Source organism: Ambystoma mexicanum, chromosome 14 (genome assembly GCF_040938575.1).
Source record: "Ambystoma mexicanum isolate Mex_15411 chromosome 14, UKY_AmexF1_1, whole genome shotgun sequence".
NCBI lineage: Eukaryota > Metazoa > Chordata > Amphibia > Caudata > Ambystomatidae > Ambystoma > Ambystoma mexicanum.
This window is the reverse complement of record NC_090940.1, coordinates 606,145,948-606,170,112: the sequence shown is the minus strand read 5'-3', so window position 1 is coordinate 606,170,112 and position 24,165 is coordinate 606,145,948. Positions and strand designations below refer to the sequence as shown.

Here is a 24,165-nt window from a genome sequence, read left to right as displayed (position 1 = left end):
TAAAGAGGGATGAAAGAAGTGAGTGCAGATGTGGAAGCCCTGACACAGACAATGTTTAGCCCCTCTGACGAAATGCCCCCATAGAAGATCAACTTCGGACCATATTATTTTGGTACTGTACTTCACATCCATGCGCCCCCTTACGATGTACACATGGACCCCCTTCATTGATTGGCTGTAATTCTGGACTGAGACTGTACGAGCAGGTGTTATTGAAAGCTTTTTTGTTGTTTTTTTGTGTAGAGTATGGTTAGCCTGGCATGAGGATTCTGTCACATTGTGTTCATGATCTTTTTGGTTTTTCAAGGCACTTTAATGGGCGTTTGTCTGCACGAATAACGATGTAGCAGGGATCTCAGTTGTATTTGTTGCATGTGTTTTTTGGGCAAATAAAAAACAATTTAAAAAGAAAATTCTTTAGATTTAATGACTTTTCCAGTCAGTCTGTCCAGCCATAACTCACCGTTTACTGGTGTTGGACTTCTTGCTAGAATCTTCATCTGGTTAAATCCCAAATATTCTCTATCTTTAGAGGCATACATTAGTGGCATTGTCACAGAAGGCTCAAAGAATATTCTAATGCTTAGAGACGTTTCAAGAGTTTTTATTAATTTGTTTGTGGGTCCTACGGCCACCTCTCTCTCTCTCATCCATAATAGCACCTCCTCGCTAACACAGGTGTCCCTAAGCCCAAGGTTGGTAGATAATTGTTTCTCCCTACTGTCTACATTCGGTCTTACACTGGAGGTGAGAACCTTAAGGCAGAACACGGTCTCTGTCTATGCTCCCCCAGGGACTTCGTAGACGCTCCCTACTCCTGACCAGTGGCTAGTCTTCTAACAGGGTAAAGGATTGCACCTTACAGACACTCTGCCCGAATCTGTCACCTTCCTTTTACGCCCACATACTCCTCTCCCTCTCACTTACTGATTTTCTTCTTTGACTACTTTCCTCCCATCAACTCCACCCTCTTTTACTACTACTTTCTGTGTCTTTCTGCTTTGTCCCTCTGATGTCTCTCATTCCTTTTTTAAGCTTCGCCTCCAAGCTTTGAAGCTCCGCTACACCCTCCTCCAAACAAGAACTCCCTCCCATGTGCTATAAATCCCTCCTCCCCACTGTTCCCTCCTCCCTACTACTTCCTCCTCCACACTGTAACTATCACTCCATACCACCTCCTACTCAGACACCCTCCTTTCACACACACAAGCACTTCACATGCACTCCCTGCACTTCCTCACCTATCCACAATCATCCTCTCACGCACACTCACAAAGCAGTACCACTTGCATTCACTGACCAATACCTCATCTGCTCCAGAAAGCGGCTCCACCCTCCGCTTCTCCTTCCTTCCAACTGCTGGCCTCTTTGCCTGCCACCTCCTCCTCTGACCTCACACAAAGAACTCACAACTTCCGGCTTCATGTTACCCTCCCTATGCCCCCCTCCTCCTGCCATTGGATTACATGCAATGGGCAATCTGGCTCTGTCGTTCCCAGCTGGGAGCTGTTATAGGCATCAAATATAACACATAGCGGGTTAATCCTGTCTCTTTTCTCTGCGCAGGCCCGAAGCAGAATACTGATGGCTGACCAGGTAGTACAATGTCCAAGTCTGCGTTATGGGGCCTTGGTCCGCTAGAGTAACTGTAGTCTTTGCAGGTGTCTGCGACCCCTGATTTAGTCCCTGGTAGCCTAGGGGGCTGGCCGCTGCCAAAGGGTGTTGGTTGTTGATGCTGGGGAGCCTTGCTAGAGCTGCCTCGCAGTCACGTATGCAGCGTAGTACAGTCCATGCTTTCAATATTCTCCTTTCATTGGCTACGAGCCTCGGTTTTCCGACCGCTGGCAGCGTAGAACCCTGGAGGGTTGTTCTCCTTTGGTTGGTTCCAGGACCCTGTCTCGCAACATGTGATGCTGAACCGTGCTCTCTCTCTCTCTGCCGACTGTCATCCAGGTCATGAATGCTGACTCTAGGAGAAACACAAAGCATCTGGCAAGCATTTTGTTTAGGAGGCCTGCACATATACAGACTGGCACAAGGAGGTGGGGGCAGACATTGGGGCCTTCACAACTGCTACCCTCCTCCTCTGCGGTAGGACTGGCTCCAAGTGTCTCCCTGGTGACCTCCCATCACAGGCTGAGAGGCTTTCCCATCCAGGCTTGACAAGGTCACAGTACTGACTTTGTCACAGCATACAGACACGTATATTTTAGCCCATGTCTGTATTGTTTACTGGGGCTCCCTCCCCACCTGCAGAGCCTTTTCAAGGATGCCCCATTAGTCTTGAGACACATTACGTATTCCTCTTGCCAGAAAACAGCTATTGGTTTGCTACAACACACCATCTGCCCTCAGACCTCGCCTTCAATCCTAACTGTCAAATTCCTGCCCATTATATTCCAATTATTGATTCTGCCACTTAAATACAGGTACATCCCCATTAGAATCACCATGGTCGTTGCACTGCCCCCTGTCATAAGGAATGGGTCACTGTAGTCCAGCCAGGTTGGACAATGAACACATAGGGCCATTGAAGTGCAGGTCCATAAAGTCAGGGATGTAACCCCTTGTCAGCAATCTTACAGCTCTGCAGTTGAAAAACTTTAACGAAAAACAGTACAAACAGGTGTGGCTGTCCCCAAAATGAGCAGCGGCTGGAAATATATATTTGCAATGATGCAAACAAATAGCACAATAGAGGCACAGTTTATGAACTATTTGTCCAAGGTTAGAATGTAGGCCTCCTAATTTCCTAGGAAAGACTTAAGAGGCTAGAGCATATGTCAGTCAGCCGCCCATATTCTGCAGAATATTCTGATAATTTCTGTTTTTTTATCTTTTAGGCTGTCCACAAGGCAATGCTGAGCATTGATGAACAAGGCACCGAAGCGGCAGGAGCAACCGCTGTTGAGATCAAGCCTAGGTTTATTCCCCGTCCTGTCATATTGAACAGGCCCTTCCTGTTCCTACTGTATGGTGACATTACCGAAAGCCTCCTCTTCATGGGAAGGATTAACAACCCTACCCAAACATAATGTGCAAACCAGCTGTGTACGTGTTTATGGTGTACTTTTCAATAAAACAAATTTGCTATCATCTCAGTTTTTTCGTTTTCTGTCTTTTTTGCCATGTTAAACTTATAACACGTAATATTACACAAGGTGAAATCTCGCCCCAGAAAACAGGAGCCATGCTACAACGCTTGTAGTATCTACTTTTAGGAGAAATTTATTCGACAGGGGTTCACCACATTTTCTCAGTTCATTTCCAGTAGAAACAAGGGGCGTCATTAAGAGTGCGGCAGCGTGGGTAAAAATGGCAGTAAAGTGGCGGCAATTCTGTTACCACTACATTCCTGCACTGCTCTGCCATACTACAAGTTTCGACAGCATGGTGGTAAATGTAGCTATCAACTCTTAGGTAGGGTCAGCAGCAACCTATACTGTAGAGATGTTTTTATGTCAACGGTGATGAGTATAATTCACATTAAGAATTCATTTTTTTGTTTCCTAACAACATGTTTAATTAAAAGAATACAAGCAGTTTAATTCAAAAATACATACATTTGTGTTTCTGCCGTCCAAACCTTAAGAGGCACAACTACCACAAATGGCAAAACAATATACAATACTGTCACAAAATCGAGTTTAAAATACTGAATAAAAAGCAAAATAAGTGGTTAAATACCTAAGGTAATTATATATATATATATATATATATATATATATATATATATATATATATATATGCAGCCTCTTATGTATGAAACTGCTCCAGCATGTTTCCATCTACACAACTTAAATCAGGCATTCATCAGCGAAAAAGCTCCGAATCAATGCCCTAATTTCCATGTGCAGTTACAAATCGATTTATAGGTAATTCAAAGTCTCAATATTTCAAAAAACCAATTTATAAAGAATAGTTTGATGTCGCTTGGTGTATAGTACTCAGGAAGATGAAAGGGTCTAAGGTGACAACTCAGAGAATGGAAGATTACAACCATTGGCCAACAACCAACAACCAACAGCCATCGCCATTACCAAATAAGGTTTGTCACACCTTTGAGCAACTAACCCCTTGGGAACATTGGAGTTCTGGTTCCCCGACAAACCATGTGTCAGGTCGCAGGCTACACTACAACCACCAACTAAAACCTTGAGGTTGCGCAGGGGAGTGTCTTTACCTCCAACTCCAACCTTCTGAACCGTACTCAGGAAGAGGTCAACATTATCCACAACCTGTGTATCTGGATAGATTTGGTAAGTAACTGTTCCTTATTGAAGAGTTCTTAACCAATATATAAGCAGAGTACATATTAAAGGAGCAATTGCCCTGTTTCCATAAAGAACCCCCTGTAACATAAGAATCAAAATTGGATATCAGATTGCTAATATTGAGACTATACTTGCACATTTATGAAGATGTCTTAAAAAAGGTGCTATTACCTTAACTGTTGTATATTAGGAGGGTAAGAAATCTATCCTCATCTCCTCTGATAATTAGTGAGTTATCACTGTGATACCTATGACAAAAACACTCTAATTAGTATGTGGTCAAAGGGTGTAGATATTTACTACACAAGAAAAAGAAGAAAGTCCAAGAGAGTTTAAAAAACATTTTTTTACCTCCTCTAAGTAGACCAAAACTCTGGAAGGTTTTCAGATTAATTTCTTGTTTAGTGATTTGAAAATTCACCACCATATGAATGATATATATCATTCTTAAAAAATGCAGACATTTATTTTGTGACATTTTGGATTATCTTCATAAATATAGTGATCAAAATTAATATCAGTTCAAGGAGGCTTGCCAATTTGTTGGGTAGTTTGCAGGTAACATTAGAGCAAGTGGTAACATTAGAGCAGTTTGGACACCATGCTGAGCACGCAATTTTTTTATTGCCTAAAGATGAGCATAATGACAATGACAATCGCACATACGTGAGCTCGTTAACGTCATAGCTCAACGTAACCGCCATAGTGCACATCAATAATCTAACAAATGTAAGCAATTGCATTTTAGAAAGCAGATTTCAAATAATTCAAGTCCATGGGCCTCATTACGACCCAGGCGGTAAGTTACCGCCTGGGTCGTACCCTTACCACCATGGCGTAAACTACGTTTACGCCATGGTGGTTGGCGGATTTACCGCCCCATTCCAAGGTGAGTGGGGCGGTAAATCCCCATTTCCCATTTTACCCTTCCCCATTCCCATTTTTGCCCCATAGGGCATAATGGGAGTGGGGAAGGCGCTAATTACGCCACCGTAAATTACGGTGGCGCAATTAGCACCATGGTCCCTTAGTGCCATGGATTTTAACGCCTGCAAAAAGCAGGCGTTAAAATCACCATGGCGCTAAGGGACCTTGTAATCAGGCGTTAAGGGTCGGCGCCGTTCACGGCCCCGTTAACCCCTTAACGCCTGACTCATATTGAGGCCCCATGTGTTACATCAAATGGAGAAAGGAACTATTTAAGCAATAAATGGCAAACAAAGTTTCCTTTCTGTTCCAGACCTTCTGAAAACATTATCCATGTTCACAATTGTGTGTTGTGACCTGTTGTCCCAAATCAAACTAACTCTAAAAGAAACGTTTTATTATTGAAATAAATGTTTTCAGGATTGGGTGAGTGTTGTTAACTATGGGACAGTTCACCATGTTCTTGATCACATGCTCTTATACTCTCTTTTGGTTCTTTCACTCCACCAGCATAAAATGTGTCAGTGTTCTCTTTCTTGGTTTCTGGATGTTCATGGAGTGGTTCGCTATCTGCTAGAATGTAGCCTGGTAGTCTTACTTTCTCACTCACTTGATTCTTTTAACCCACCAAAGTACAGTGCGTCAAATGTCATTTTGTTGGTTTGCTGACGGGTTGGGATTTTCATTTTTTTTTTAGAGCCATTCTATTTTCAAATCGAACTATTTTTCACATTAAAACATATCTCATCAAAACATTGCACGAACGCGGTTACGACAATGACCACAATTAATTCTATTATAAATAGTTTACTAGTAAACAATTTAATTAACACTTATAATCCTTTCTCACCATTTTAACCAATAAAATCAAACCTATCTGGGGGAGGTGAAACCTTCGACCCCACTGCCCCCTGGCCCGCCATGATGCATTTATGCTTATTCAGCTGATTCAGTTCAACTTACATTTTGTATGTTTACACTATACTAACAGCTAATCATTTAGGAGGGCAGCCCACCGCCTCCCACCACACCAATACTCACCCGCCCCTAATCTAACACTCCCCTCACCTCCACTGGGTGACAATGTTATCACCATGAGATAATGATGCTGCAATATGTTTTGTAATTAATGTGAACAAGGTTGTAGGGACCAATATAAATCAACGGGCACTTACTCTTGTGCTCTCTGCTTATGGACTCTTTCTCACTGTCAGAGTAAAGAGGCTATATGTTCTCTGTCTCTCTCGCTTTTCTGAGTCTTAGGGCTTCACCTCTGTATTCCAGAATAGAGTGTTTTCCACCAGTGCCCCCTACAGCTCTCACAGGAATCTCATTGCCACCACAGTGCAGTTACTTAACGTTCTCTTTCTTATTTTTTAACTGTTTAGGGATTTACCTGCATGTCCCAGAATGCAGCGTTTTACTCTCATGCACTCTGTCAATGGATTTGGGTCTGGCTCTGGGCTCTTACCCTTGGATTATTCCATGCGGGGGCTGCTCATCAATTCCTTAGTTGATTGGCTCTTCCTGGTGGGTGAGCCCCTTTGCTGAGCTGGGTCTCTTGCTGCTCTATCATGAGTCCGGTGCTCTATCTCTGGCTTTCTTAGACCCTGTGTCGAAGCATGGGATTCAGTCACTTCTCCCTAGGAGGGAGCATTTCCTTGTGAGGCAAGCCTGCTATGCAATAGTCCACCTAGTAGTGGCGGTAAGCAGAGCCTCACAGGGAGAGACTTTCCTCCTGGGGAGAAGGACTCCAATTCCGATGAGGAACTCCCTTTTTGTCTCACTCAGAAATCCAATAATACAATATCTGTCAAAAACTAGAATCCTCCTACATATGTTATTGTGAAACCTCTACAGAAGATAAGCATCCGCCTGCTACTGAGACAAGTGAACACAGAGGAACAAGAGAGAATAAAGAACTGCCTGACACTGGGACGAAGAAACCCAAATGGAGTTGACTGCGCATACTGCCGACACAAAGAAAGGACTGCTGCTGGAAACTGTAAAAGCCCTAGAGCAGCATCATAAAAACCGGAGGAGCGAGTCAACCAGAGAGAGAGACCCGAGAGTTTCAAACCAGCTGGGAGGAAGCTAGTAACCAGGAGAGAACGCTGGTTTCTGTGAGAAACCTTTAGGTGTCTCCCTGACTAATCCCTGGGGATCTGTCATCCAGGTGGCCAGGACACGGCCATTGCTATTGGATCCAGTTTCTAGGGGTGGACCAGTGATTGAGGATCACCTGGTTGGGGGGTCCTCGAGGAGTGGAAGTGGGACACTGATGGGTGACACGCGGTAATCCCTTTCCCATAACACCTTTTCCCCATCCTACCTCGTAGGATATTCAGAAGCTCTTCCCCCCCCTTGTCCGACACGAACACTTTCTTGCACCACAAAAGACAACAGACTAATACCAGAGCCGTTTACCTGACATGTCCCAACACAAGGGTCAGACAAAGTCAGGCAATTGTTAATAACCACAAACACCTGACAGCCCTTTCCCTTCCCCACATGGGTAAAAGGTGGAGCACGAGAGCACACTACGAGCAAGGCAGACCGTATGGCGAGGCAGCTATTCCAGGACGGCAGTTCAGGAGGAGACAAAAGACGGCAAGAACCAAAAGGACAAAAAGGAGAGAAGAGCCCTTGTCCTTTTCAACCCAGACCCGCAAAGCCTCCGAGAACGGAAACATAAGACCGCAAACAATAGCCAGCCTGGCCTGTAAGAGATGTCAATGGTACACACAGCCCTCCTACACAGGCAAGACAGGGAGAGACGCCTGCTACCGTGGTACCGTCCTTGACTCCAGAGACAAGAAAAGCCAAGCGGTTCATCACAGCCGGTGAGTCGGACCGAGAACCGATCAAGAAACCGAACTGTGTTGAGCGAAGGTTGCAAGTGGCAACATAAAGTGAATTAAAGAACTGTTCAAAGCACAGGGGAGAGACAAGCTGCAGAGTGGTCCAGCACCACGTGGGTGCTCACGCAAAAGACTCTGGCTGGTTCCCCTTTTCTTGTTGAAACTATCAATACCATAAGGCCCTAGGAGAGCCATACAGAGACATTCAAAGTGGTCATACAAGGGTCGAGTAAAACCCCTTGTACAGTCAAAAGTCTTTGACCCGTGAACAAAAGGAAGCTAAGGGGAGTAAATCCCACATCGTGATAAAGTAGAAGAAACTATATACCTGGCAAATGTGAACCCGGCTGAGGGATGCCTGCAGAACGGGGTAAAGAATGGTAACCCCACGAAAATTGTTTTGATAAAGAGTGAACCTGACTGAGGGATGTCCACAGTGAACTATTTAAAAAGACACTGAGACTTGTGAATGCAACAGGTGAAATCTCTTGAATAAAAGCCGTAGTGAACCCGACGGAGGGAGGCTAAACATTTGAGAAGGGTCTGAACTCGGAAGAGGGGGATCCAGGAGTGAAAAGTCAACACCCAATGTACATGCAGAAAGGAACTTTATGTTTTGGGATTTTAGAACACATTAAGTCCTTGGAGGCAAGAGACTTAACCACCAAAGGTTCCTATACCAGTAAAAGCCTTGTGTTGAGGACGCCTGAGCGTGTGCTGTGCTCAGGAGTCCCGCCTTGTCTCGTGCTAAAAACGTGGGGCAGGGAGACCCCCAGCTACCACATGCTGACTTATCATTTGTGAACACTTCTTTCTTTTCTTGAGAACATTATTCCACACTCTTTCTTTGTATTTAGCTGTAAGGATTGACAATAGTTTTTTTTAAATATAGGCCCTTATAATTGACATGACGCCACTAGGGCTGCCTTATTATTATTTGATGGTCGTAGCTTGCTCCCATCTTAGATTAAGGCTTAGATTAGGCGTTTTTCCAAGCCATTTATACAGTTTAATAAACAGCCTTGAACTGTGATCACGTGTGTCTGTCTTTACTGTTGCCACCATGAGTTCCTTCTATATGTTTGTTTGTTTATTTATTTGTTAATGCGCACCAAACCCATGGGTAGCCGGGCGCAACAGTTTACATGAAGACTATATGGTGTCAACTGTGGGATGTGACTCAATTGAAACAAATAGGGAGCCCTACAGTTTCAAAAACATAGAGAGCTTTTAACCCTTCCATTGCCACCAAGGAATCAATAGGTTTTGATAACTTAGGCTTTGGGGAAGCTGATAAATCTCTTAACATCGAGGAAAGGAAGGGAGAAGAGCCTACCATCTATCCCGACCTAGTCTTCGCCCAGCGCAATGATCCAGCTCTCGATGAAGCTTTTCTACAAGCAATTCCAGAAGGAGAAGGCTTAGAGAAAGGTAGTCCCTTTTTCTTCTTAAAACAAGGATGATATTATAGAAGAGCGACATCTATGGAAGGCTTAGTAAAAACACAATTGGTAATACCCAAGCGCCACCGAAAGGTTGTGCTGGAGATCAGGCATCCCCATTTTACCCGGGGGCATTAGGAGAATCTAAAACCCAGGCACATATTAGTGGGAAGTTTTACTGGCCAGGTATCCATGCCGATATAAATATCTTTATCCAAACGTTTGAAATATGCCCAAAGACAAGCACGCACATCCGATTATCTGCCCCCTCTGAATCCGTTACCGATCCTAGAAGTCCCCTTTTCAAAAATCAGGATGGACATAATTGGACCTCTAGAAACATCCAGACTAGGCAACAAACATGTCCTTGTGATTGTAGACTATGCGACCCGATATCCCAAGGCATTCCCAATGCAAAATAATACCACACAACAAATCCTTAAACATTTCTACCGTATTTTTCCTGGTCGACTTTCCTAAGGAAATACTAACAGACCAGGGTTCGAATTTTATGAGTAAGATTATGGCAGAAATCAAAGAGGGCACTCCACATCACCACGTTGCAAACTTCTGTGTACCATCCCCAAACCGATGGCCTGGTAGAAAGTTTCAATAAAACTCTGAAGCTAACTTCACGAACATTGGTAGATAAGGACGGGAAAGACTGGGACCAAATGATCCTATAGGAACTATTTGCAGTAAGGAAAACCCTTCAAGCCTCCACAGGTTTTTCTCCTTTTGAACTGCTCTATGCTAGAGAGCTTAGAGATGTCCTAGACATGCTCTGTGTAACCTGGGAAGACCGAGAAGAGGCCCCCATACCCATCTCGCAAACCGCCTCCAGAATGCGAGAACATATGAAATTGGTTTGAGATCTAGTTTGTACTAATATGGAAAAGGCCCAGAGCCAACAAAAATCCACTTTCGACAAAAAGGTGAGCTTAAGATCAGTTTCCATAGGATAGAAAGTACTGGTCCTCTTACCCACCTCAGAAAACAAACTTGTCTTCAAGTGGTACGGACCCTATGAGATAGTACAATGAACGGGAACCTGTACTTATAAAGTAGCCCAACCAGACAGAACACAGACGGTCCATTTGTATCACGTAAATCTCTTGAAAGCATGGAAAGAGAACCCGTCAGCCCCTCATGCCAAAGTACTAGCCTGCCTGGCTGACAAAGAGATATCTATCGAACAACAAGAAAATCTAAAAGATGTGATCATCCCATTTCCCGATGTATTTTCAGAAAAACCAGGGAGAGCGAAAGGCACATACCACTACATTAGAACACCTAAGGGTAAAGTGGTCCATTTGAAAACGTATAGACTCTTTGAAGCCCATAAACAGATAGTGATCGAGGAAGTGAACAAAATATTTAAAGACAATATTATCGAGCCTTCTTCAAGTCCATGGTCCTTTACTATCGTGTTGGTCACTAAACCTGACCGTACCTGGAGATTCTGCATAGACTTCCGTCAAGTTAATGAGATTTCGGATTTCAATGCCTACCCCGTGCCATGCATCGATGACCTAATTGATAAACTCAGAGCAGCCACCTTTCTATCTACCCTAGTTTTAACCAAAGGGTACAGGTAAATTCCCGTGTATGAGCTGGATAAGGAAAAGACAGCGTTTTCAACGACTCTGGGAGTGTTTCAATTCAAAGTCCTTCCTTTTGGCTTACACAGCACACCAGCCACTTTCCAACGCCTCATGGATAAAATCCTACAACCCTACTCCGATTTCTGTGGAGTTATATTGACGATATCATCATTTATAGTAAGACTTGGTATGACCATCTATTCCATCTTTATACCATCATGAAAGTCCTCAGAGGGGCTGGCCTAACTGCAAACCCAGCTAAGTGCAGATTGTCCCAGTCAGCAGTAAAATACCTCTGCTTCTTTGTAGGGAATGGGAGTGTACAGCCTCAACATGAGAAGGTAAAATCTGTCCTAGATACACCAACCCCCAAGACCAAAAGAGATCTTAGAGCTTTTCTCATGTTAATATGATATTACCATAGGTTTATGCCCAACGTTTCCAACAAAAAAGCCTGGCTAACAGATAAACATAAGACTGCCGAACCCCAGAAACTTCATTGGAAAGACGAGGATGATATATGTTATAAAACCTTAAAACAGGCTCTGTGTCAGAACCCAATCCTGAAGGTAGTCGACTTCTATAAAGAGTTTGTATTACAGACAGATTCCTCCCTTACAGGGTTAGGAGCAGTCCTGTCCCAGGTTTGCAACGGATTGGAACACCCCATATTATTTGCTAGTCGCAAGCTGTTTCCAAGTGAAAATAATTACTCTGTGGTGGAACTAGAGGCCCTGGCAATCAAGTGGGCCTTATCCATCTTAGATACTACCTATTAGGATGAAAGTACACACTCATTACAGATCACTCAACCCTACTTTGGATTAGCCAACGTAAAGACTCCAAACCTAGGGTCATGCAATGGTTTCTAGACCTACAACCCTATTGTTTCACTGTGGAACACTAAATAGGAAAAGACTAGGGAAATGTAGATGTCCTTTCCTGGTTCCCCTGTGAGATAAATGCAGATACATCACATGGAGAAAGGGTATATGAGAAACCGGAAGGTGTCTCCCTGACTAGTCCCTGGGGATCTGTCATCCAGGTGGCCAGGACACGGCTAATCGCTATTGGATCCAGTTCCTGGGGGTGGACCAGTGTGGGAGGATCACCTGGATGGGGGGTCCTCGTGGAGTGGAAGTGGGACACAGACGGTTGAGATGCGGTACCCCCTTGCCCATCACACCTTTTCCCAATCCTACCTAGTAGGATATTCAGAAGCTCTGCCGGTCAAAGTGGTCATACAAGGGTCGAGTAAAACCCCATGTACAGTCGAAAGTCTTTAACCCATGAACAAAAGGAAGCTAAGGGAAGTAAATCTCACATTGTGATGAAGTAGAAGAAATGATATACCTGGCAAACATGAACCCGGCTGAGGGATGCCTGCAGAACGGGGCAAAGTATGGAACCCCACGAACATTGTGTTGACAAAGAATGAACCCAACTGAGGGATGTCCACAGTGGATTGCTTAAAAAGACATTGAGACTTGTGAATGCAACAGGTGAAATCTCTTAAATAAAAGCTGTAGTGAACCCGACGGAGGGAGGCTAAACATTTGAGAAGGGTCTGAACTCCGAAGAGGGGGATCCAGGAGTGAAAAGTCAACACCCAACGTACATACAGAAAGGAACTTTATGTTTTGTGATTTTTGGAACACATCAGGTCCTTGGAGGCAAGAGACTTTTTGCATGAAAAGAGACTTAACCACCGAAGGTCCCGATACCAGTAAAAGGAACAGTAGCCTTGAGATGAGGGCACCCGAGCGTGTGCTGTGCTCAGGAGTCCCGCCTTGTCTCGTGCTAAAAACGCGGGGCAGGGAGACCCCCAGCTACCACATGCTGACTTATCATTTGTGAACACTTCTTTCTTTTCTTGAGAACATTATCCCACACTCTTTCTTTGTATTTAGCTGTAAGGATTGACGATAGTTTTTTTTAGTATAGGCCCTTATAATTGACAAGACGCCAATAGGACTGCATTATTATTATTTGATGGTCATAGCTTGCTCCCATCTTAGATTTAGGCTTAGATTAGGCGTTTTTCCAAGCCATTTATACAGTTTAATAAACACCCTTGAACTGTGATCACTTGTGTCTGTCTTTCCTGTTGTCACCATTCACAGGCAGAGGGCATCACTTGTAAGGCCCTCTCCCATGACAGTGCCCCTGCAGGGCAACACTGTCCCTCCTGAACTTCTGTTAGCAGAGCCCCTGCCGGGCAACTCTTCATTGGTGAACCGGAGGCCCTGCTGGGCAACTCCGGGTTGCTCCTTGTAACTGGGCATGTCGGCTGTGTGCCCCCAGCAACTATGTGCTTGGACCCCGTGCCCTGTGGTTGCAGGCACAACAATGGCGATGAGGGACTTCGGCTTGCGCTGTGCTGCAGCCGCTCGGCTGCCTGCAGTGTCCCACTGACAGTTAGGTTTGTGTGTGAAGGTCAGTAGGAGAATGCTGCATCCCCCACAGATAACAGGAATGGGCAGGGGCGGAACTACAAAGACATCATTGGCCAATCCCAGGAACGGTGCTGTTGTAGGGCGGGCTATACAGCTGTATTTTCTGTGTGTGGGCGGGGCATCAATGTGAGGGTGGCTCTGAAGATTGCCGAACACTACCGCCCACAAGCTACCATGGGGATGCAGGATAGCATACAACACCGGCGCCGCATTGGCAGTGAAATGGAAATGCTCTGTGTCGGAGCTCAAGAAAAGCTGCGCAGCAGGCTCCCAGCCTATGTCGCGTTGTGCCGGCAGACCCAGAGAGAAGGAAGGCCCTGCTGTGCCGTTGTCTTCAAGGAAGAGAGAGCAGAAGCAGCGGGCTGTTACCGCCACACAAAGTGAACTTGGCTCCGCCGGGAGGAAGAGGGAGCTGCTGCTGGCCTGCAGCGGCCTCAGCGCTCTGGTGTTGGGGCTGGAGAAAATAGAAGACCTGTTGCTCCTACAGAGGTCCCGGGCCACCCGGCGGTGAAAGGAGTCAAGTGCTCCAGTGTCAGAGCTGTCAAAAGCAAAGGATGGCCACCCCAGAGGTGAAATACCGGGACGCCTTGGTGGTGAGTACATAAAATGCTCTGTGTCAGACCAAAGGAAAAATTAAAGCGGGCCCGCCGGCGGCATACCCGAGTCCACCGGCGGTGAAAGTAATAAAGCACTCCACGTCAGCGCAAGGAAAACAAAATTCATGGGCTCCATGCAGACACAGGGCCGAGCTATAAGAAAACATATAGAGCCTGCCCAGGTTCTTCCTGCAGCGATCCCGGGCCAAGTGGCGGTGACTGTCGGACGGAAAAAAAGAAAGGGAAAAGCATGTTCCATAGATCGTTGAGGAAAAGGGTTGGTAATCTGCCATATCAATGTGACAAAAGAAAAGGGAGCACTGGACCAGCCACTCCAGAGCAGATAAAACTGAGGGTTGCACTCTTACGAGTGCTTATGTGCCCTCCTGCACCAATAGTACTCCTGCCAAGGGGAGCTGCATAAGGAATGTGGCCCAGGCACCTTGCCACCCATACTATGCTGCTGCCTGCCCAACTATCCATGGACTAGGCCGATGTGCCCCCAAGTACAGCTTTGCCGGCCCTTGGACTGTGGGGTTGGACTGTCCTGAAATGACGCTTGTGCAACGATGAACTGGTCTCCTGCAGTTCTGATAATGCTTAAAGTGGACTCAGTACCATGCATTTCGATGCTGTGCGCCAGCATGTCATGTATATGCTCAAATTGGTCCCATTTATGTGAAGCTGTGTATTTTGTCGGCCTGCTCTATATGGTGCAAGTAGCTGACAATGGTGTTGTTCAGTGGTTGAAGTTCCACTCACCCCAGGTTAATAAAGGGTCTCTTAATGTGTGGTAGAACTACCAATGTGCCACCAGCAGTCCACCATCCCTATCACCCTCAACATGTACAGAATGCCCAGTATAAGTTTTATGTTTGTAACTGCCTGAGTCCAAGTGTCAGTGATTATTTGCTCCAACCAGTGATTCCCAAATGGACCAAGCAGTACTGTTTGTGACTGTTGATGTTGGTTTTGATTTTGTTTTGTTATGAAAAGCGAGGTGTGTGGTGTACCACCCCTTTAAGATGATAGGAGTCCCTTCCAGGGCTCGTGCTCATGTCATATGTCTTGTGAATCTTTTCATTTTTTGTTGGTCTATCGCCCAATTCCTCCAGCCTATACTGGAGCTTATGGCCTCACTGCACCTAACCCACACTAACTTGGTGGTCCTGGGTGATTTTAATATGAGACTGAACTCGCCTCAGCCTTTGATGTTAGGCCACTTTTGTGAGACAGTTCTTGATATTGGCTTAACTCAGCATGTGGTTGAGCCTACCCACCTTGTGGGGTATTTTAGATCTTGTTTTCTCTTCATTCCCTGATTTGGTCATTCTGCCTCTTCTTCCTATTCTCTGGTCTGATCATTTTCTGGTCCATTCTTGGTACCCTTCAGATCCCCTTTTCCCATACCCACCATCACGGTCAGTAGTGAAGAGAAACTGGCACAATGTGAATAATTTTCATCTGGCGTCCATGGTCAGGACTAATTGTCTGGTCCAAGTGCCCACGGACCTGTCCGGCCTGTCCCAGGCACTTCTTAAGGCTTCTGATCAACTGGCGCCTCTTAAAGTGGTTCAGTTGTGCAACCGCGCCTCGCAACTCTGGTTATCTGCCGAATTAGACTGGCCAAACTAGGGCTGAACAGGCTGAACGTAAATGGCATTTTTTGTATTGCCTGCAGGCTAAACTGCTTTTCATCTCCCAGTCCAAAAACGACCACTTGGCTATTAAAATGGCCAAGCAGTGGTTTTTCACCTCTCAGATAGAACCAGCTCTTCATCAATCTAAGGAGCTTTTCTCGGTTGTTAAGTCATTTTCATCTACTGCTCGCTTTTTTTTTTTTTTATTGTATTTGGTTAAAAACCTTTACAAAGAAATTTTTTTCATACAAAACAGAATTCTCACCAGTTCATTTTCCCATTTTGACCATAAATCACATACATTATATATGCTACCTAAGCAAAAAGAATTTGTGCATAGCTAAACAACATTCCTACATGCATCACATACCATATAAATATTTACAGCTCATCTTATATCATTTATATCCTTTAGCTCAGATTCAATAATTATTAAAACAGATAGCAATCTTAAAATGAATTTAGTACTATCACCAAGCATGCATCGCTGCCATAGTACTTCACGCGATAGGTTTGAGTTAGAGATCATGTAGTTCCCAAACTTCGATAGTCTCAAAACTTCAAAATGTTCACAGTAGATAACTAGATGTTTAAGAGACTCGAGAGAAAACATATCCTTACAGAAACGGCAAAAACCATTGTTAGATTCTTTATCAGAGGTGCCCCATTTGCACAATCGTTCATTAGTGTGGAATACATTCAGTTTGAACCGTAAATAAATATTACGACCCATAGCAGAAGGGAACTGTGAAATATAGCCAGCTCTATCTCCCAATTTTCTTCTGAATTGGGCAAACTCGTAATACGAACGGTAGGACCCAATTCTATCAGCCTGACAGCTCCAGTAATAGCGATACAACTTTTGTTTACAACTAGGTAAACCTAGTATTAAGTCATCTTTCAGGATGCCCAAGAGAGCCATTAGATCGTTCATTTTTTCTGCATATCGGGTCAGAGATTTCATACGACCCATATGAAGAAATTCATTAAGGTCTTCATACAGTGAATTACCAGGGGGATCCAGGATTTTTGTATAGTTATTCAGGAGTCTCCAGTTCCGTTTGGCAGATATAGGGAGGATACCTAGTTCATGACGAACAATATCATTTGGGACTGATGCCGGAAGCCCCAAAACGCTTTTCCAAATCCCACCTTGAAGTGTGTCTAGGATGTCGTCTATCTCATATATACACATGTCTAATATATAAAGTAGCGATGGTTCGACTTTAAGGAGGTAGAATTGGATGACAGGTAAAAGAGAAAGGCCACAGTATTTACCCATGATTATTTTCATCTGTGAAATTAGAGGTTTAGATTTCTCACATATTTTCTTTTTCCACCAGATTTTTGAGTAGGCATTCGATAAAGGATACCCTAGATATTTAATTTCATGTGTAATGGTGACCCGAGTATTTTCCATGAGCCAAGTGTATGGGCAACTCTTTTTATAACCATCCCTAAAGATGATAATTCGGGATTTGTGGTGATTGATTCTCAAGTTATGAATATTTGCATAAAAGATGAAAGCATTTAGTTTATGCTGGAGACCAAATGGTGTTCTATCTAAAATAAGAATGTCATCAGCAAAACCAATATAGTTCAGTCTTGTGCTACCAATTAGGATTGGATAGATGACTTCTTTTGTCCAACATTCCTCTATATCACAAGTATACAGATTAAACAGTACGGCAGCCAGAGTGCAACCTTGTTTCAATCCAATTTTCGATGGAATTTTGTCAGTTAACATACCTTCTTTATTAAGGCGCACTCTGTAGGTTGTGTCTGTATGGAGAAGCCGTATTAATGCAATCAGATAAGCCGGGAAACCCAACACCTCCATCTTCCGCCACAGGTGCTCCCTTAGCACGGTATCGAATGCTGAACTCAGATCGAGAGCTGCCATATAGACAGCACCTGTGTTGTTATGTTTGGAGTTCCACTCGATGTGAGATATCAGTAAAGCATTAAGAGAGCATCCCATGTTCTGACGAAAACCAGTTTGAAATTTTGACAGGATGGCATTGGTTCTCATATAGACTTGCATTTCTTCAAGGATCAGTTGGGAGAATACCTTAGAGGATGCGTCAGTTAACGCAATCGGGCGAAAGTTACCAGGGTCATTAATAGGGCCTTTTTTATATATGGGGATGACAATAGCTGAACACCATGAACTCGGAATTGCTTGGGAAGAAAATATCACATCAAATTTGTTTTTCAAAATGATAGCCCACAAGTGGATATCCGATCGAAATAAACAAGCAGGGATGCCATCAGGTCCCATAGCCCTGGAAGGATTTAGTTTCTTAATTGCACGTGTTACATCTTCAATGCTCCAAGGGGAGCGAGTAGGTATTGTATTTTGAATTACAGTTTTAGAGTTGTTGTGGAATACTAAAGGTAACTCGTACTTCAGCCTAATGTAGTTTGCCCACTGATCCGCTGAGATGGCATTTTCTTTCAACCCCACTTTATCGCCGTTAATCAGTCTCAATAAGGACCATATTTTGCGTGTATCGTTTTTCAAAATATGATAAATCATGTTCTGGTTATCTTTCACATAAAGTTGTGTTTTTAGATTTTTGACAGCAGTTTTATGTGTAGCAAGGATTGCCCTTTTATGAGAGTAGTATTGTGTTGATTCCAGAGATAACCTAGATAGATGTCGTAGTTTAGAATTCCTGAGCTTCTTTAATTTAAAGATCTCAATATCAAATTTATGTGCATGATGTTTTACATCCAGAGCCGATTTTCTTTGTTTTACTATTTGTGATAAATGGAATTCAATCCTCTTTGAGATAAATTGATCTATACATAAAGATTCACTCTCAATCACTAATGGATTCAGATCAAGGTCATCTCTGAGTCGCTCTGATAGCTGATGACATACAAGAGGGTTCCACCTCACAGATATGCCCGCTCTGTCATTCTCAACCATTTGTAGAGAACGATTTGAGGTCAATCCCCAACCTTCGATTTTTAGATTTATCGATATCGCATTATGGTCACTAAAGCCCAAGTTTAAAACATTTACAGTGTCAATTTCCAGACAAAGATTAGATGATTTAAAAAAGTGATCAATATGTGAGTGATGTCCTCCCCTAGACCATGTATATGTGAGATCCATCATTCCAGTGGGAATTATCTGAATATCCCAATTAAGAAAGAACTCCACCCATTTTCTCCCATTCATAGCCGATGTAGTATCTGTATGGGATTGCTGGCCCGGGCCTATATTGTGGATTTAACAGGAGGAATTAAAATCACCCCCCACCACCACACCAACCTCCTCATGATGTATGAAGATACCTTCTAAGATGGAATCAAGAATATCGATGATATTATTAAGCATTATTAGCTTTCTGTTCCAGTAGATGCACATAAAAATGACATGTTGATCCTGTGGAGATACAGGGAATAGTTCTATAACTAATACATTAGAATCTTTATAAACCAGTCTGGTTGGGGATTTACAGGCGTTATTTACTAAAATGGCTAGGCCCCCTGAGGGCCGACCCTTATTCCCTCGAGTAGCAGGTTGTGAGTAACAGACAAAACCTTCGACAGATAATTGAGATACATACATGGTTTCCTGTAATAAAACTATAGCAGGGATCTTATCGCTCTCGCATGAACCCCACCATCTATTAAAGTTAGCAAGCCCACAACAATTCCAAGACAAACATACAAATGATTGTTGATGATATGCCGGGCTAGGGAGATGGATTCGTCGCTGTTAATTGCGAGGCTGAATGTATGCCCGACAATGCAGCAGCCATTGCTATTATCTGTCGGACCAGATCACCACTAATTTGTTGTGGCAATGATTGCATCATTTTCTGGTCATTTGTGGATGTTAGTACCAGTGGCTTATCCAAAAAGGCCCTCGCATCTTCATCAGATTGGATCAAAAAAGGGGTTAAGCCAATGGAAACAAAGTTTTCCTTCTGTTCCCAGATAAGTTTCATAATCAATCTTGAATATAGGCCACAGGTCATCCTGTTGTTATTTTTATCTGCAGGTCTTACCCAGTCTATATCATCAGATCTCAGAGTTCGCAGGCAAGGTATTGTGTGAAAAGCTTTTAGCAGGGAAGAGCGGTTCAAGTTTTGTTTAACATTAAAATTCGGATCACTCTCCCAGCCAAGTATGTATGGAGGTTCACGTATGGACTCAAATTCATTATGAACCGTCTTATGATTGATAATAGGAGAACCTACCATTTTAGGGTTTATCATTTCCGTCAATGTCAGATTAGTATTTTCATTAGATGACTTGACTATGGGAGGTGGAATATTGGACCCCGGATCAACTATGGGGTCCTCCTTAGGTTCCTGGGATCGCAACAAGTCCCCACCCAATACACCCAACATCCAGGGTTCGTCGGAAGAACAATGGTGTGAAGTTTCCAATTTAGCCGATTGTATCTTAGAGTCCCTAGATGCGGTGACATTAGTTTTCACTTTGCTAGAGGAAGTTTGTTTCTTACTTATAGGATAGAATTGAGAAAGGGACATTTGTGATCCCCCACTTATGGATTCCGGGGGATTAGAACAAGATGAATTAGATTGGCAATCAATCGGCTCCTCATTCATATGTACATTAACCTTTTTTTTTTTTTATTATTATTTATTGTCCCCTCCTTATTTTTCTCATTGTTCTTATCAGGGGGATTGATATCTAATAATACCCTTGATTCATCATTCAGCTGAGAAAGATTAATCATCTCCTCATTCTCAAAGGTGACTGGTATTACATTAGATTTCTCAACTTGTACAATCCTTGCCTGTTTTTTTATTAAGGCTAACGCTTTGGCTTTCCTTTTTTGGGCCCTTCCCGCCAGTCGCTTTTCCCTCCGGGTTAGGACTGTTATAGGCTTAGGTATCAGATCACCCACAATAGGGTCAGACATTTTCACCATTCCTATCCGGGAACAATCTCCCGCAAGATCAATTAAGTCCGTCAAATGAGAGGGACTATCAGAACCATATGATTTGTTTGTATCATCTATCAATTGATCAACGGGAGTATCTGTAATCTTTATAGACTCTTTGTTCATTTTGTCTAGGTGCTGCTCAATTTTTTGAACTGTCGTAAAAACTTTGTGCAGATCATCCACAATTACATCGGTCTGTGTACAGATCGAATTATGTGATTGAGTCTTTAGTGTAGCCGCATATGAACGCTTTATCTGTGAAGGATTGTTGAAAATACCATCAAACTGTGTGGCACTATCTACCATATCCTTTTTCTTATAGTGTCTATCCGAAAGAGCTGCTACAGCATCACATGTAAACAGGAGGCCTTCAATTCTATTAGTTTTGTTGGATAGTTCAGTAATTGCTTCTCTCATAATTCCCATTTCATAATGAGAGCGCTCATGTCCCTTGTCCAGTAAATTTAAAATTCTCGCAAGAACTGGGAAGTCTGAACTCAGTGATGGTGCATCAAGGATGATGCTCGCAGATTGAGCATCATTATTGGAAGCATCTTTATCTTTTCCATTAAGGCTCGACTGGAATTCTTGAATATCCAAATTCATTCGATCATTGATTGCTAATTGGGCACTAATGGCCTTTGGGGAGCTCACCATAGGTTTGTTGGGAGATGCATGGGACTCAAAGTCCTTTTCCCAGGGCAATTTTACATTCTCGTCACATATAGGATCAAGATTTCTTTCAGAAGGTATCATGCCTTTAGTACTCAACATAAAAACATCTTCTCTCCCCACTAGTTTCTGGTTAGCGGGCGTAGAAGGACCTAAAGATAGGCAGATGCGCTTACTTAACTCTGCTTCAATAATGGGGCCCATCATAGAACAATCCACAACATTCTCTTTGTAAGAATTATCGTAGACACTATCGGATCCCATATCATTTCTCTGTATTGATTCAGTTAAGATAATATCGTTGGGAGCACTAATATTCAAATCCTTTAGCTTGAATTTGGTGTTTCTAACAGAGATATCAGTAGAGATCTCAGCATCACTACCTACACAGTGAATCATAGCTACAGCATCAAATTTGGAAGCAATACCTATTTCTTTAACGACCATCGCTTTCTTGTCAGCTGACATATTATCACTGTCCACTCCCACAGATGTCATATTATCGGGGTGGACCAGTGTGGCTGCACTCTCAACCAGAATATCTTGGCTCACCGGTTGAGAAGATGATTGGGACAGAGGCTCAGTGAGTTTCCGTCCGCTTCGCAAACCCTTCACCATGCTGCTGTATACAAGAAAAGAGATGGTCTACGCTAAAATATGGCCAAAACTCCTATCGTGAGCGCAACCAATTCACAACCCAATAGGGAATTAATACTTACTAAATTAGATGCAGAAGGGACATATACAAAGGCTACAGATCATTAATATATTACCACCCTTACCACCCAGCCAAACAGCTCAACAGCACTTGCAGTGCACTTCCGGGGTGCGCGCGCGGGTGCGCGTGCACCCGGGTTATGAGCACGGCAGGGAGGGGCGGGCGGATGAGTGGGAGGGGGCGTGTCTCGCTCACAAAGGATCTACGTAGAAGGAGAAAAAAAAAAAAAAGAAAAAAGAATACGTAAGTACCTAAAAGGCACTCGTTTTAACATCAAAGCTAGACACAGTAGCACAGTAGCACAGTAACACCTAAGAGGAAGTCCAAACACAAAGCCCAATATCCAAGGCAGCAAGTCCAAAGTTAAGTTGTATTATGAGTATTTACTCTGGTATTTGGAGTCCGACAGCCTGTTTCGCCGCGCTACGGCAGTGTTGTTTCCTCTTGAGCATGGGCACCTTCCCAGCATAAGGAGAGACAGGAACACACCAGCAGGTCCCACAGCTCAACAGCACTTGCAGTGCACTTCCGGGGTGCGCGCGCGGGTGCGCGTGCACCCGGGTTATGAGCACGGCAGGGAGGGGCGGGCGGATGAGTGGGAGGGGGCGTGTCTCGCTCACAAAGGATTCTGGTATTTGGAGTCCGACAGCCTGTTTCGCCGCGCTACGGCAGTGTTGTTTCCTCTTGAGCATGGGCACCTTCCCAGCATAAGGAGAGACAGGAACACACCAGCAGGTCCCACAGCTCAACAGCACTTGCAGTGCACTTCCGGGGTGCTCGCTTTCTGCCCACTGTGCCGACTTCCCAGTCACAGTGTGATGCTTTAGCCACTTTTTTCCACTCTAAAATTGAAACATTAGTCGTCACCGAGGAGAATGTTTTGGCTGCCATTTCCCGTTTAAAATCTGCCGCATCCTCAGATCCTATCCCTTCATTTGTTTTAAAGGATCTTATGCCTGAAATCACCCCTCTGGTGACCCGGCCTATTAACCTCTCCTGTGGCTTGTGAGTTATTGCAAAGGACCTTAAGCAGGCCATTGTGATCCCTTTCTTGAAGAAGCGGTCAATGGATGCTTCTGTTCTTTCTATCTTTCGCCCTATCACATTGCTTCCCTTCTTCATGAAACTACTGGAATCTCTTATTTCACCTCTTTTATCTGCTTTCCTTGAGAATTCCTCTGTAATTGACCCCTTCCAGTTTGGTTTCCGTCCCGGGAGGGGAACCAAGAGCGTGCTAGCCTCAGATATGGCCAGGCTGGCTGATGGCAGGGGGGGCTGTTGGGGACCCGATTTTGCTCGATCTTTAAGCGGCCTTTGTCACCGTGGACCACCCCCTGCTACTCGCCCCCCTGGCCTCCATCGGCCGCTCGGGGTTGGTCCTGGCTTGGTTTACCTCTTTTTTGACTGGCAGGGGCCAATCAGTCTCTCTCTCCCAGTTTCTTTCCTCTCTGTATTCTCTCTCCTGTGGGGTGCCGCAGGGTGCCGCCTTGTCCCCGATGTTATTTAACATCTGTATTCAGCCACTGATTGGCCTCATCCGCTCCCTCAGCTTCAGGTGCTACTTGTATGCTGATGACAACCCAGATCCTGGTCCGATTAGATCTTGACCGGTGTGAGGTGTCATCTCGTCTGAGGGACTGTCTGCTGGCCATGGGGGATTGGGTGAGTGACAACTGGTTTAAACTGAACAGGGACAAGACGGAGGTTCTTGTGATTGGTACCTCTCCTAAATGCTGTCCTTGGTCCTCTGACTTCTGGCCTTCTTCACTGGGTGCGTTTCCAGTTCCAGTGACAGTGGTGAAGAACTTGGGGGTCTACTTCTCGGTATCTCTGTCCATGGACCGGCAAGTTAGTGCTCTCTGTCAATCTTGGCACTCTGCATCCTGTGGTCGTTGCCTCTCTTGTTTCCAGTAAGCTGGATTATTGTAATGCTTTGTATCTAGCCCAACCAGCTAGCCTTATCCATCGGCTTCAGCTGCTTCAAAATCTGTCCGCCCGGGTAGCCACAGACACTCTGTACGTCTCTCGCATCAGCCCTGTAC

The 24,165-nt window shown here is 44.2% G+C and overlaps 1 protein-coding gene across 1 annotated transcript in view; it reads left to right on the top strand.

The window, feature by feature from the left end:
• LOC138527361 (alpha-1-antiproteinase F-like) overlaps window positions 1–3,101 on the top strand; it is a 33,098-nt gene extending 29,997 nt beyond the window's left edge. The window contains exon 5 of the mRNA XM_069638430.1: window positions 2,844–3,101. Within this exon, the coding sequence (XP_069494531.1) occupies window positions 2,844–3,035 (192 nt within the window). The 3' untranslated portion in view covers window positions 3,036–3,101. The remainder of the gene's footprint in view (window positions 1–2,843) is intronic.
• The last annotated feature ends 21,064 nt before the right edge of the window (window positions 3,102–24,165 follow it).